This window comes from Tachysurus vachellii, chromosome 14 (assembly GCF_030014155.1).
Source record: "Tachysurus vachellii isolate PV-2020 chromosome 14, HZAU_Pvac_v1, whole genome shotgun sequence".
NCBI lineage: Eukaryota > Metazoa > Chordata > Actinopteri > Siluriformes > Bagridae > Tachysurus > Tachysurus vachellii.
Genome location: NC_083473.1, coordinates 4,767,097 through 4,781,708, shown reverse-complemented (window position 1 = coordinate 4,781,708; position 14,612 = coordinate 4,767,097). Strand labels below are relative to the sequence as shown.

At 41.7% G+C, this 14,612-nt stretch overlaps 3 protein-coding genes across 4 annotated transcripts in view; 2 read left to right on the top strand and 1 right to left on the bottom strand.

Annotated features, from left to right (window-relative positions):
- The window catches only part of gpx3 (glutathione peroxidase 3), a 257,310-nt gene that overhangs the window by 44,956 nt on the left and 197,742 nt on the right, over window positions 1-14,612 (bottom strand). The window lies entirely within an intron of this gene.
- si:ch1073-44g3.1 (uncharacterized protein LOC797133 homolog) lies at window positions 331-3,022 on the top strand. The gene is made up of 2 exons (XM_060886619.1): window positions 331-569; window positions 1,359-3,022. Exons 1-2 carry the CDS (start codon window positions 565-567, stop codon window positions 1,963-1,965), a joined length of 612 nt encoding a protein of 203 aa, XP_060742602.1. The 5' UTR covers window positions 331-564; the 3' UTR covers window positions 1,966-3,022.
- Window positions 4,035-14,612, top strand: part of nsd1a (nuclear receptor binding SET domain protein 1a) — a 34,910-nt gene continuing 24,332 nt past the window's right edge. For both annotated transcript variants that reach the window (XM_060886590.1, XM_060886589.1), the window contains exons 1-5: window positions 4,035-4,662; window positions 5,249-6,054; window positions 8,475-8,616; window positions 8,808-8,974; window positions 9,123-10,935. In XM_060886590.1, coding sequence (XP_060742573.1) covers window positions 5,266-6,054; window positions 8,475-8,616; window positions 8,808-8,974; window positions 9,123-10,935 — 2,911 coding nt within the window. In that variant the 5' untranslated portion in view covers window positions 4,035-4,662; window positions 5,249-5,265. The remainder of the gene's footprint in view (window positions 4,663-5,248; window positions 6,055-8,474; window positions 8,617-8,807; window positions 8,975-9,122; window positions 10,936-14,612) is intronic.

The window sequence follows — 14,612 nt, the reverse complement described above, 5'->3', positions numbered from 1 at the left end:
ATACTATACACTATACTACACAACACAAGGATATACTACACATATACTATACACTATACTATACAACACAAGGATATACTACACATATACTATACATATACTATACACTATACTATACAACACAAGGATATACTACACTATACTATACAACACAAGGATTCACTATACATATACTATACAACACAATATTGGCTTATGTGTGAGAGGATGTTCTGTGGTCATGCACTGTACTGTGAGCTGTAGGTTAGCTGTATAAATTCACGTGCTTCTCTACAGTCCGATTTCCCTTCCCGAGACTGCGCATGCGCGCCGAGCTCGTCTTTCAATATTGTACTTTTTTTTTCTTACTGAAAATGGCTGCCTTACAGATTTAAGGCTCAGCGCTACAGGGGGAAAAAAAAACCTCTTCAGCAAAGCATAATAACCGCAATCCGCCATTACGACCGCACCGTAAGGCTTCCAAAATGTCTCGGTTTTATTAAATTAGAACTATGCTTTGGTTTCAGCGATGGAAGATCTATCTGTTTCATATTTAACCCTTTGCACTCCGAGGTCCGCTTCCAAATGAGGTAAAGTAAAGGCTTTATTTATCGCCTTATACGTGTTTTACCTGCATTCTCTCAAACCTTGTGCTCTTAATACTCATTCTCTCCCAAGAGAAACAGTCGATATCGTGGAGAAATAGAAAAGAAAACACCCCGATGCTTTTAATAAGGATCTTTTTCGTCGGTCTTTGTACGTTTTGTGTACAAGTGCACGTCTGTTGTCAGCCTACAGTCAAGGCCTAGCGCGTGCACTACCCTACCTTACTAAGTAGTATGCGAAAAAGTAGTGCGATACCGGAATAGCGGTGTGTTTACAATACACACTATTTAGTGCGCTAGTATGCTGTGTCTCCTTTAGCTAGCCGTGATGACCTATTGTCTTTTAGTTCGGACGTCGCCATGGCTACTTGACCTACTAGTTAGTACGGACGTCGCCATGGCTACTTGACCTACTAGTTAGTACGGAAGTATTTACTGTTTTACTTTTTTAGGGCAATAAACCGTATTATTTCTCCTTTCTAAGCCTGGTGAACCCTCAAGGGTGTGTTTTAAATAGTAATGTGAATGTTGTGTACGTGAAAAAATGAAACTTGTTATGAAACATTTCATTAAGATGTAGTGTACTTTAAATACAGCCATCTAAATAAAAGTTCTTTATAGGTAGCTATCTCTATGGAAATACACGTTATAGAACCCAAAAATATGAGAGAATGCATAATACAATGACTATGTGACTATTAACGTGCACAGTGACTACACGTCTACGTGCCATGGTTCTAACTAACGACTCTGTTCTGATTCTATTTTCCGTAGAAAAATGATGCATCAAGTAGCTAGCAACAACAACGACTACGGCTTGGGCAGCCTAGCCGAAGACGGACAGCACTCGAGTAGCCATTTCGAGTTGTGTGCCTCACAGTCAGGCAAATTCTACCCATCTGGCCCGCCTCCGCCACTCCAGCTGCCCATACCAAACTTGCCCCCTTTGCCTCAGAGCATGATCAAGCCTATGTCCTGCCAGATGCAGGACTCTGCGAGCGACTTTCTGCCTCAGGCTGTGCGCATGAGGGCTGCTGAGGCACCTGAAGGCTCCAAAAAGAAGAAAGGACTTGGGAAGACAGGAAAACGCGGTAGACCAGCGGGTACCACCAAGTCCGCTGGGTATCGGACAAGCACAGGAAGGCCGCCTGGTACCACGAGGGCAGCTGGGTTCAAAACAAGCCCAGGGAGGCCGCTAGGGACAACCAAAGCTGCCGGCTACAAGGTCAGTCCCGGAAGGCCTCCGGGCAGCATCAAGACGTTGGCCAAACTCAACAAACTGGACTATAGCGCTTGCAACGGAGCACCATTCCCTTACACGTTGATGCAGAAACGGGCACTTTGCGAAGCCACGGTTAAAGAGAAAAACCCTAGCGAATGAGAGCAGGCTTTTGTATTTATTAGGAAAGGATGAAACCGTGTATATCCATGGAGTGACGTTTGCACTGAGGCAGGACTCTAGCAAAGCAGCAAGGCAAATTTTGATACCTAGGCTTAACACTTGTTATGTATGTGAAAGTGTTACATTGTCATGATCATTTTCATGTTATCTCTATCCAAAGAGCATTATCATTCTCTCACACACATAAAGGAGCAATAAGTGGATTTCTGTTTCATTTCATTAGAATGCAATGTAATGAAAACTTTAAGAAAATGAGTTTTTGCAGTGTTGTGTTTAGATGTACACTCCAACGGCAAGGTTTGTGGCAGATGCAGACAAAGACCTTTCTTTTCTACGTCCTGTCCAAGAGAGTGACAAGCAAATCCCAAATATCGCTGCTTATTGCTCCTTTAAACACATATTTACCAACTGTACAGATGCATGATAGTAGTCTTGTGAAACAAATAACACAGTATGTATTATACTAGACATTTTTTCTGGGCCAATAGTATTCACTCAAGCATATGTATAGAAGAAAATAATCACTTTTGTGTTGTTTTTAATCTTGCTACCTAACTTTTGATAACGTGACTGCTCAAGTCTTCACCTTTCTGTAGCATCCGATTTCATTCCGCACTCAAAATGTTAACGAATCGATCTCATGTGCATATTTATCCTTCTTTTCTAACGTGCTACGTGATTTGTGCTTTGCCTGTATTGTCTTTGGTATGAACTATCTTTCATTTGTATTTATGAAAAACGTGGTTGCCCTTTTGCAGTAGTGTCGAGTGACCTTTGAAGAATATTTCAATTTATTCTTTTTATTTTTGTTTGTTTGTGGTGAGATGAGAAAAAACGAATCCTTGTAATGCTTTTACAAATCTCTTTTGTAAATGTGACTGTGAGTTGATAGCTTAGTATATCCTGTAGTGTTCCTGTTCCATACAAAATATTCATGTTTATCCAAGTCTGGAATGCCATGGTTCAATCTTTTGTTTAGTGTTGTGTAAGCAATTAGCATCCAGTCTGCTAAAAACAATAAACAATTATCACTTAAGCAAGGCTATTTGCATGGAAATTACTTCTTATGTTTTTTTTTGTTTTTTTTTGCAGAAGTACCCAGTATTTCAGGGATGTTTTCTGGATCCACCTCAACCCTGACCTCGATAAGGCTCTCACTGATAAACGAATTATTGTTTGTTTTGTTACATATTTACATATGTGATGTTACCATGACTTTATTATAATGTATTAGGGTAACAAGCCCTGCAGTGGGTTGGTTTTCCTTCCATGGATGTGTTCTCATCTCATCTCAGCCCAGTGTTCCTGGGATTGGTGGAATTCCGAATCCACCTCGACTCCTGACCTCGACAAAGCTCTGAAGACTAATAAGACCTAATATAAATAGCCGAATGACGGTGTACATACACTTCTGATATGCACCATACATACTACGGTGTGAAGTGATTATAAATCGATCCATAAGAGTCGTTAATCTGCCAGAGCAATGAAACTGATTGATTTCGAAGAGATTGATCAGGTCATGTACTAATTCTATTTACACAAGACCTAAAGGAAATGCTTGCATTAATAAAGGTAAATATCTTTTGTTGGAAGTTAAGGGAATATAATCAGTTTGCAAACGACGTCTTTTTCTATTGTGCTCGAGTTTTCTTTTTAATGGAAGAGGAAAATGCTCCTTTATAACGAGTTATGTTTAATAAAGCTTTGTTTTCTATTGATGTTAGGATAAGACACTAAAAAATACCCGGATGAAACGCTATATTCTGATTCTGATATATCTCTTTATAAAGAATACATCTTTTGCCTTTTTTCTCAGCCAGATATTTGTATTTTGTAAAGACTAAAATGTAGATGATACACCAGGTACATATAAACATGACACTGGCCTGTTCACACAAGACCAAAATGGCGTTTTAAAGCTACAAAAAAAGACCTAGATGAAGTGATTTAAAGTGCGGTATTACGGTGTTATCACGGTGTAACTCACTCACTGTGCTCTGTTTGTTCCTTCTGTCTAAAATGGAGGAAGTTTAAACTGCACGTCTTTTGTTACGACAGTGAAGGCTTGAAAAAGCTTAAAGAACCCACTGAAAAAACCCAGCAGCTTCCAGCTAAACGTCTACATTGTATTAGGACACTCTGGGCGTCGGAAGTAAAGGAGAGTTAAATTGTAACTGCTTATAATTTAAGGATACAACATGAATCATGGAGCGTTTTGTACCACAGACTGGGGGTTGGGTGGCACTGCTGCTCTCTCTCTCTCTCTCTCTCTCTCACTCTCTCTCTCTCACGCGCGCACACACACACACTCACTCACACACACACACACACACAAGGCTTTTGCTTTAACATGACCAGGGCCACGATCAAAACAAGCCATGCATTTCCATGCAGAACGTGTTTCCGACCCGCTCACGTTTTGCACCGTCTTGATGGCTCGGTGAAAGCAAGCGATGCACTGACTTGTTATTTTCCAGCGCCAATGAATTAATCTAGTTACATTTCTGTTTATTTTTACAGCCTTAGAGTAGAAATGAAAGCCGAGTCCGGGCCTAACGCTGTTCTTAGTGCCGCTTCCTGCAGATCTGGCTTTCACAAATCGCCAAAAAGTGACTTCTCTCCTTCCCCTGTGATCGGATACCGGATGGTTTTGTCTTGACCGAGCCTTAAATGGTAAGAATTCTTTTTAGCAGTGTTGTGATGAACTGTTTATTTGTGTGTGTTTGTTAGTAAATCGAGCCGAGGTTCCATCTCGGCCGTAAGGCTTGAAGGTCTCTGCATGGAGAAACTAGTGCAGTTTAAGCTTCCTGTACACTTTACTTACCCATGATGGCAGCCAGCGCACTACCTGGTAATATCCGGATTAATGAAGTTTATTCGCCAAAATGAGCACGTTTAAAACCTGTCCGTGTTCTATGAAATGCTCTGGATAAATTATCGGCTTTTTTTTTTTTTTTTTTTTTTTTTGGCTTGTTGGATTGAATCTAGTTTCTCAAGGTGTCTTTTGTCTGCTCCGATGGACATGACGGCCTGAACGAGGCGCCTCGAGCATTAAACCTAAACATGAACGTTATGGGTTTGTTACAGTTAAATCACCACCATTGGTTAGTCGTGGTTCTTATTATCCACACCATGTTAACATTAGACCTACAGATTGGATTAATTGAATGAAATCTGTAGCTGATTGGTCAGTAACCACTGTTGACTTGTTTTTTTTTTTAAATATATAATAATGTTCGTTTCTCTTTTTTTTTGGCAGGACGAAGCCATGCCAACATGAATCAGTCGTATAAAGTGGGCGCCAAGGATGGCTCGGAATGTCGCCCTGGCTCGCAGTGTCCGCAGGTCACTTCCTGTGGGCTCCAGCATGGCGCTAAGCACTCGTCCTCCTTTGGATACAACCAAAGGGAAACGTCCTCCAGCTACAGTCCACTCAGAAGGCTGCAGGACCTGACGGCTATGGTGAGCAGGCCCGATATGAGCTTACAGGACTGGGACTTCCACGGGCGAGCTAAAGCACACATGCACAGCCCAGAGTTTGGCCTCAGCCTTGTTCACACACCTCAAACCTTCAGTCACGGTACTGATGATGGTGCGTTCAGAAATGTCCAGAATCTGGACAAAAACGGCTTTTCTCCCGTGAGCTCGGACAGCCTGGAGCACATCTCTCCAATCCCCAATGGATTCTTGCATTTTGAATCAAGCCTCTTTGACAGTGGGGACAGTAAGGATGACCACGAGGAAGTGGAGCGTGTGGCGCCGTTCAAACCTTCAGCGAAAAACTGCCAGAAAAGGGATTCAAATGCAAAGCGTTTCTCTGATTCAGGAGTAAACCTGAGCTTGAACAGACATGAACGTTTTGACCCAGTTTCTAAAAGTTCTCCACAGCCAGAACCTTCTCCTAGTCCTCCAATGCCCGTTGAAGTCATGCTAAAGGATTTTGACAGTTCGGACGGCTACTCTGATAGCGATTGTGACCTTCCGAGCACTGAGAACTGTGCATCGATGTTCAACGTTGGCCTTTCTCAGAGGCCAAGCTCACCTAGCAGCACCTACTCAGATCCTGTAAGCACTACATGCGTTTATTTCTAAGTGTATTGCTTTTATACACATTGGTCACCCCGGGGGATTTTTTTTTTACTGTAATCAAATTTAACACATTTGTGGGAGAGATTTAATGGCACAGGAATAATACACTAACGTTTTTACTTGGAAAAATGGTGTTCTATTTAACACAGTATTACAGAGAGATTAGTGCAGGAGCTCACATCTTTCAAATTACAGAAAGATAGTGACAAATTTTCACAATATTATAACTTTTAGTATACAAATATCACCCTTTCAAGGTTTCATGGTGTTAATCGGTCAGTTCAGAAACAAACTAGTCATGAAATTTAAGACTATGAAGACTAAAATCCCAGAGAAACTTCAGTCGGTCCCTCCAGGATTGTGAGGTTTTTTTTTGTATTGCAGTCAAAAATGCTCAATCTGGCTGTGACTTTTTTATCTAAATTTGGAAAGCGTGGAGTTTTTGTGCCTTCTTTACGCAGAATATTGCCAAAATTCTTGAAACTGCAAACACCGGATTTTTCCTTTAAACCCATACCCAGACACATAGAATGACTTTCTAGGATATCTGTACTCACGATCGAAACACGTGATTTAGAGCTTTGGCTGAATGGGTGCGGTGACAACGTCACACGGCACATCTCGAACCAAATCTGCAGACGACCTGTGGTAATATTAAAAAATTGTAAGCTCCTCCGATATATCACAGAGTTTGCTTGAGTTCGCATTAAATTCTGTGCTCACAAATCCGCAAAATTTCCAGTCATAATTACATTAACTCAACTCCTCATATAAACCTAATACAACCTAAATAAGGGTTTAGAAAGATATATTTAAGAACAATGTTTCCATACAATCTTTTATTATGTAAGTATAGTTATTAAAAAAAAAGGGGGGCACGGTGGCTTAGTGGTTAGCACGTTCACCTCACACCTCCAGGGTTGGGGTTCGATTCCCGCCTCCGCCTTGTGTGTGTGGAGTTTGCATGTTCTCCCCGTGCCTCGGGGGTTTCCTCCGGGTACTCCGGTTTCCTCCCCCGGTCCATAGACATGCATGGTAGGTTGATTGGCATCTCTGGAAAATTGTCCCTAGTGTGTGACTGTGTGAGTGAATGAGAGTGTGTTTGTGCCCTGCGATGGGTTGGCACTCCGTCCAGGGTGTATCCTGCCTTGATGCCCGATAACGCCTGAGATAGTCACAGGCTCCCCGTGACCCGAGGTAGTTCGGATAAGCGGTAGAAGATGAATGAATGAATGAATGAATAATCGGTAAGCTGTTTTGGAAATATTGTTGAAATGATGTACTGAAGCATGTTTTCTCAGCATGTTTACAATTTCATGTGAAGAGAGACATCCGGAAATATGCACATGTATTTTTATTTACAATGCTTGTGTCCCATTGGGTGTCCATTCGCTGCCTCTAGTGTCTTAAGTGGACAAGTGATCACCATATTAGAGCAATAAGTCAAATATTAAGACCTTTTGACTATCTTATCATTTGTTACCGAGGAGTAAGGTGCAGATTAAAATACTTACATATTATACATACTGGGAAACATTTTACTATGTGTTGGTCATCAAATGTATAAAAGTGTTGAAAAAAATTATTTTTTTCTTGCCATCTATTCCCAGCCAGCGCTACTGGGCCTAGCGGTGATGTTTGCTGAAAAATCTAAAGTTAAAAATGGACATGTAGGGCAATGTTCATGCAAGATGGAAGTCATTCGAAGCAACAGTTAAGTCATGGAAAATGTCTTGAAAAGAGTAAACACATCGATGAGGTAGTCTTGGTCATGTTTATAGTTAATTCGCGAATTGTGAGTTTGTTGAGGAATCACTGTAGCGTTGTTCTGGAAACCGAATTTTCCTTTGACGGTAAGACTGAGGACTAACGTGAACTCTTTAAAACCAATGAATGCATTTGAAACCAAACCAAAGTCAGTGGTTAAAATTCAGGAAAACAATTTCTACAAAGTCTCTTTGTACACTCAGAAAAACAGAGAACGACTGTGTGTAAAGGTGATACAATGAGTCCTGGTGGTGGAAATCATGGTGTTGTGCAGCGCTGCTTAGCCAAATGTAGAATTTTAAAATAGAATTGTGGTCAGACATGACATATTTTTCTGTGTGTGTTTTGATAGCTATGAAAGGTAAAAAAATTGTGAAGGTGCTAGCGGTAATGTAGCGTGTAAGGGCTTTATGTGTTTACTGCGTTTTTGTCCCTTGTGTGAAAATAATGGCGGTTTCTGGTGGATTCCACTGATGAACAAAAATGGGGTGTATATTATAGTGTAGTTATTATGATGTAATACCTATTTGAGTGTGCCATCCTCTCTCGCGATCCACCTGCTTTACAAACCCATGCTGCTATTGTTAATAACGCTTACAAGTCATAATATGCCACTTTTTCTTCTCCAGTCCGACAGCCCAAAGAAGAAGCCTCTTCCAGAAGTGAAGTTTACTGTGGGTGATGTGGTGTGGGCCAAGTTTAACCGCAGGCCTTGGTGGCCTTGTCGCATCTCCATAGACCCCCTGACCGAGAGCCACACCAGGATGAAAGGTTAGTGTTTCTATTGGTTATTTATCTTCGTCCTCTAACAAACCAGAATGTGCGTGTTTGCTGTTGCAAACTCTCACACATATCTCAAAGGGATACAGGGATCTTTATCACCATGGTGGTGATTTTGAGAATATAGAAATGACATCCAAATTTAGAACCCTAAACGATCTGGACATGATGTGATGTTTCAGAGCCCAGCAGCAGACCATGTCGAATGTATTTCGTCAGGACGTTTGGCGAAATCGTAGACCATGCTTGGGTTTCTGGGCAATCCACGTATGCTTTTGAAGGAGGTCAGCAGTTTGAGAAACTTCCTATGATCAGGCGACGAGGCAGACAGAGAGACAAGGGTTACATGGTAATGTCCTATTGCAGTTCCCTTTTCTGTTCTACTGTTTTATTAAAATTAGCTAAATGTTCTAAACTGTATTATTTAAATTTCATCCTCCATTTGTTTTGCAAATGTAATATAATGCTTTATTATTTTCCTGTGTTTTTTGCTGCAGGTTCCAAAGCACTTGATGCCTCTGTGGAAAGCCAGTGTGCTGGATGCAGAAGCAGCTCTACCAGAGTATCTCAGGAGTAAACTACAACTTCCCTCAGTCAGAGAGATTCACTCTCCGGTTACAGAGGAGAGGACATGCACCTCTCCGACCTTCTCCGACCTTCATCTGTCTTCAAAGACTTCAGTTTTCTCCAACGGACACAACCTCACCCTTGACGGTTCACCCAAAACTACGGAGAGAAGCAAAAAGAAATCACCTGCTAAAAGGAAAAAGAGCTCACTGCTGAAAAGTCCTGTTAAAATCAAAGACGAATTGTTCTCCAAGGTGATGTCAAGCCCCACACTGGACATTACAAAACCTCCTGCTGCTCCCGCAAACAATCCGGCGTCTGAATCCGGGGATTGCCCTTACTCGGACATTGATTCGGTTCCCAGGATACTGTGCCCCAAACGCTCAGAAGAGCAACTTGTGGGGTCGGATAAAGAACTCTGCGCTGAACCAAAGGCAGAACGTGCAAGTACAAAACTAAGAAAGGTTCGCAAGACGGAGAAAGAAACGCCGGCTTTTAGAAAGCACAAGGCGAACAACAAATCTGCAGTCAGAAACAAAAGGTGCACCACTTCGAATGGCAGGAGCGTGGGCAGCACTTCACAAGGATTATCAGATGTCACGCTCGAGATGCACTCTTTCAACTTGCCGGCGAGTTGCCGCCTCATGTCCCGTGCCCTCGCAAACTATGATAAATCCAAAGAGAAGGATGATCTTGACTCTAGCCATGAATCCCGATTGTCTTCTCCGACTCTGTCTGACGAGCATGACTCCTTTTCTCCCTCCCTGGACGTATCCGAACAGACAGAACAGCAATGGCAGGTGAAAACAGAACCTGTAGTCGATCTGACCTCTCAGCGCTTCCGAAACAAGACATTGCTCAAGTTAACAAGAATCCGGTCCAGCAGGGAGTCCTCTCGGAACGGGTCTCGGCTCAAAGGTAAAGATTCCACCGTCAGTCCTGTGGAATTGCCAGTAGCTGGTTTAAACATCAAGAAAGAATCAAGCATTTCTTTTTCCTCCTCTTCCTCTGTTTCATCCCCATCACCTTCACCCATGGAGACTTTCCGGGAACCTAAAGACCTCTCTTTACGCTCTCTAGTCAAAGACGAGTGTAGTTTAGACCATGATCACAACTCCATGTACAAATTCACAACCTACCTTATGCTGTTGAAGGATTTGCACGACAACCGGGAAAAGGAGGGAAGGCCACTGACGCTGCCCCCTACCTCTCCATCTGCCCTTATCAAGCAAGAACCCTCACTCCTTCCCTCACAGCCCAACCCTGAACCCACCACTCCCGACAAACTTCACAAGAACGATAGTCAGACTCCTTGGGTAAAGAACAGGCAGCAGGGAAAAGCACGGATCAGCCTGAAACCAAACAAATCTAAACCGAAGTCCACAGGAAAAAAGGAGGCTCAAAAACATGATGTTGTGAACAGTTTGCTTCCTTTGGTTTCAGACTCAAAAATACAGAACACTTTAGATGTGGTTACTCCGAGAACAGCGCAGACTGAGAAGCTCTCAAAGTCCAGTACAGATTCTGGTTTTGATAGCACTGGAAAGGGTACGATGTCGGCGGTGGCACCGAAGAAGCGCTGGCAGACGTTCGAGCCTGAGATCGAGCTCAGGGCAAAGCCAAAGGCTGATCAGAGCAGCATGACTGAGCAGAACAGGGTCATACCTCCTGCCAGACTCAATGGAGTAATTGAAGAGAGCCACCAGAGCCCTCAGGTCAATGCTACAGAGAAGGATAGCTCTGGTAAGTGTGAAAGATCTGGGTCAAATAAATGTAATGCTATTACATAGCCAAAAACTTGAGCTTGTCCGTCAAAGAAAGATGGGTGTCTTGTAGTAGGAGCAACATCGTCAATGCTATCTTGCAGATCTGGGACGAGGCACTTGCAGTGTGCACTTCACGTTGCGGTGCCAAATGGAGTTCAGTATGAAATGATGTTGTGTTAGAATGTTTCAGCTCAATGCTATAAGATAACTGGCACAGAACGGCAGACCAGAACTTTTTCTCTTACCGATGGTAAAGTGTAAGACAAGTCGTTATTTAAAGTGGTCACGTAAGAATTATCCAATCCTGTTACTCAAGGGTTTAGGAAAAATCAGTGTGAAACCTAAGATTATGAAGAGTCAGGATTAATTGTTAACCCTGGGTAAAAATATGAGCCGTGTGAAACCTCAAATTACAGAACCCAGGATTCTGGTTAGCTGGAGCTTACAGTCATCCAGGGAACTATTTGATCAGAATCAGAATCAGGTTTATTGGCCAAGTGTGTTGACACACACAAGGAATTTAGTTCCAGCTGTTTGTGACTCTCAAAAGTACAGACATAACAAATAACACAATACTATACAAGACAATACAATACAGACATAACAAATAACACTATACTATACAAGACAATACAATACAGACATAACAAATAACACAATACTATACAAGACAATACAATACAGACATAACAAATAACACAATACTATACAAGACAATACAATACAGACATAACAAATAACACAATACTATACAAGACAATACAATACAGACATAACAAAACACTATACTATACAAGACAATACAGACTATACAAGATAATGCAGATGTGATACAATACAGACAGGATGAATATTATATATGAATATATAAGAATATATGACAGGTCAGTTATGTACATAAAGTGTGAGAAGTGCACGGTAACAGTGCAAATAACAGTATTGTGCAATATTATGCTTTTTGTACAATATACAGCAGCAGTAGTGTGTGTAACATATACAGATGATGTGATGACTGACAGCTCTGATAATGCAGTACTTATAGATATGAAGCAGGGAATATAATTATGGTGAGTTGTTAATCAGGGTGATTGTCTGGGGAAAGAAACTGTTCCTGTGTCTGGCAGTTTTAGTAAACAAAGTTCTGTAGCACCTGCCAGAAGGGAGGAGCTGAAAGAGGTTGTGTCCAGGGTGCGAAGGGTCAGTAATGAAAAGCTTTAGAGACAGAAAATATCTTTTGGCCGGCTCATTATTTCTACAGCAAAAAAATTATTTTACATCATCATTGTCATGCATTGTTTACACTAAAGGGAATAAAACAAGATTATTTGATTTGTTAATACAGCTGCATGCCTAACCACACCCTTTAATAACATCAGTTTAAACCCTAACTCCTCCGTATGACAAAGATAGCAAAAAACATCATGTTCGTGAAAACATTAGGAAAGAAAATAACAGGCTGTCTGCCGAGGTTCCTTTTCTACTTCCAGTCTCTTGATAAATCATCCTGATCAATCGATAAAAACCTGATCTCCATAACTAATAGACAGGATTCACCGGAACAACAAGAGCCTAGTCCAGAAAAGACGCCTCTCTTTGACAATACATTTAGCCCGCTACAACTTTCAACGGCCGTGCTGTTATGGAAATCAGACACCATTGATGTGTTTGCTATAAACAGATTATAAACAGTCAAGCAGCCTGGTGTGAATTAGTTAACCTTGACTAGCTGCGATGTTCCTGACTTTCCCTTTCAATTAAATGTAGTGAATTCTGTTTAATTGTCTTTCCTAAAAGAGTCTGACCAAATATTTCAAGAGATGAAGAAGTGAAAATGCATTAAAATATATTTAGAATCATAACCCCGGGTCATAGTAAACTCTGGGTAAAGGAAACCATGGGTTATCTGGTTACTTGTTTAAAGTATACGCAGTGTGAAATGTCTTTAACAAACAATTAATCCTGACTATTGAAACATTTCATAATGTACCTTCCCAAACCCTGATTTAATGTAATCCTTATTTGTATATCTGCATATCAACAACCGTGATGGGATAAAATGAAAAGCTTTAAATAGCGGCTTGTCTCGCGCTTTCACATTAGTGAAGAAAAAAGCTCAGGTCTGCCGTTCTGCACCCGAGCAGGTATTAATATTTTTCCTAGCTTTATCAGTTTGTCATATTTAAGTGTTCTGGTTTTCACCTGCTATGAGGTTTTCACACGCTTTTCAGTTTGTTGCCAAGTGACTAGCCTTAACATTCTGTACACTGTACACGTTCAGCACGTCGATTTAACACTGTAGAAGCCGTGCTGATCCTACTTCAGAGCAGAGTTTCTTAACCCTGGGGAAAAAGACATGCTTCATAACCCTGTTTCTACATTGTACATGTCTACACATGTACAATATAAGAGATAAGTTCCTTTAGCCTGGAGGTAAAAGCAGAGTTTAGGATAACGATAACTCCAGGGGTCTCATTTATAAAGCGTTCGTAGGTATGTAACTTAGTGAGCCAGCATTAATGTATTCAATGTTAGAGATTTAAGCACTTATGTACGTCGCTCTGGATAAGGGCGTCTGCCAAATGCTGTAAATGTAAATGTAAATGTAAAACGGGGTTGGAAACGTGCGCACGCCAGTTTTCGCGCAAAGGTTGTGATCTATAAAAAACAAACTTGACGGGAAAATGTGCGCTGCTTGTGTCCCATTGGGTGTCCATTCGCTGCATTCTGGAGACAAAGGGAATTGGCAAAGGGAACTGATGGTGAGTTCGTGAACTGAAGTTAGATTGTAGAAAATAAATGTGAGAAGAACGATTATAAGAATTAATGACATTTAATTTTCACCCCAGGGGGCACGGTGGCTTAGTGGTTAGCACGTTCTCCTCACACCTCCAGGGTTGGGGGTTCGATTCCCACCTCCGCCTTGTGTGTGTGTGGAGTTTGCATGTTCTCCCCGTGCCTCGGGGGTTTCCTCCGGGTACTCCGGTTTCCTCCCCCGGTCCTAAGACATTCATGGTAGGTTGATTGGCATCTCTGGAAAATTGTCCGTAGTGTGTGATTGCGTGAGTGAATGAGAGTGTGTGTGTGTGCCCTGTGATGGGTTGGCACTCCGTCCAGGGTGTATCCTGCCTTGATGCCCGATGACGCCTGAGATAGGCACAGGCTCCCCGTGACCCGAGGTAGTTCGGATAAGCGGTAGAAGATGAATGAATGAATGAATGAATGAATTTTCACCCCATTTCATACGTTATATCCACATTATCATGAAGATTAAATCCAACAGTGTTATTTGTGCCGATTGTTTTAGGCTATATACATCTAGTAAAATCCAAACGTAATTCAAAATGTATTAAAAATAAAATAAATAATAATAACTAGATTTGTAAAGTTCATTGCAACAAACTTTGATGTTGGCTTTGACGATGCAAGTATTCGCAAAGGCCGGTGCTTTTTGAGGCAAGTGGACATAAGGGTCAGTGTTACTTTTGGAGGCAAGTGGACATAAGGGTCAGTGTTACTTTTGGAGGCAAGAGAACATAAAACGTGTGAAATCTGAAGTGAAGTGGAGCGCTATGGTGCAAAAAACATTTGGAGGCAAATGGAGACGAGCATGTGACGTCATCCGAAAACCTGCGACGCAGTTCCCCTCCTTGGGCT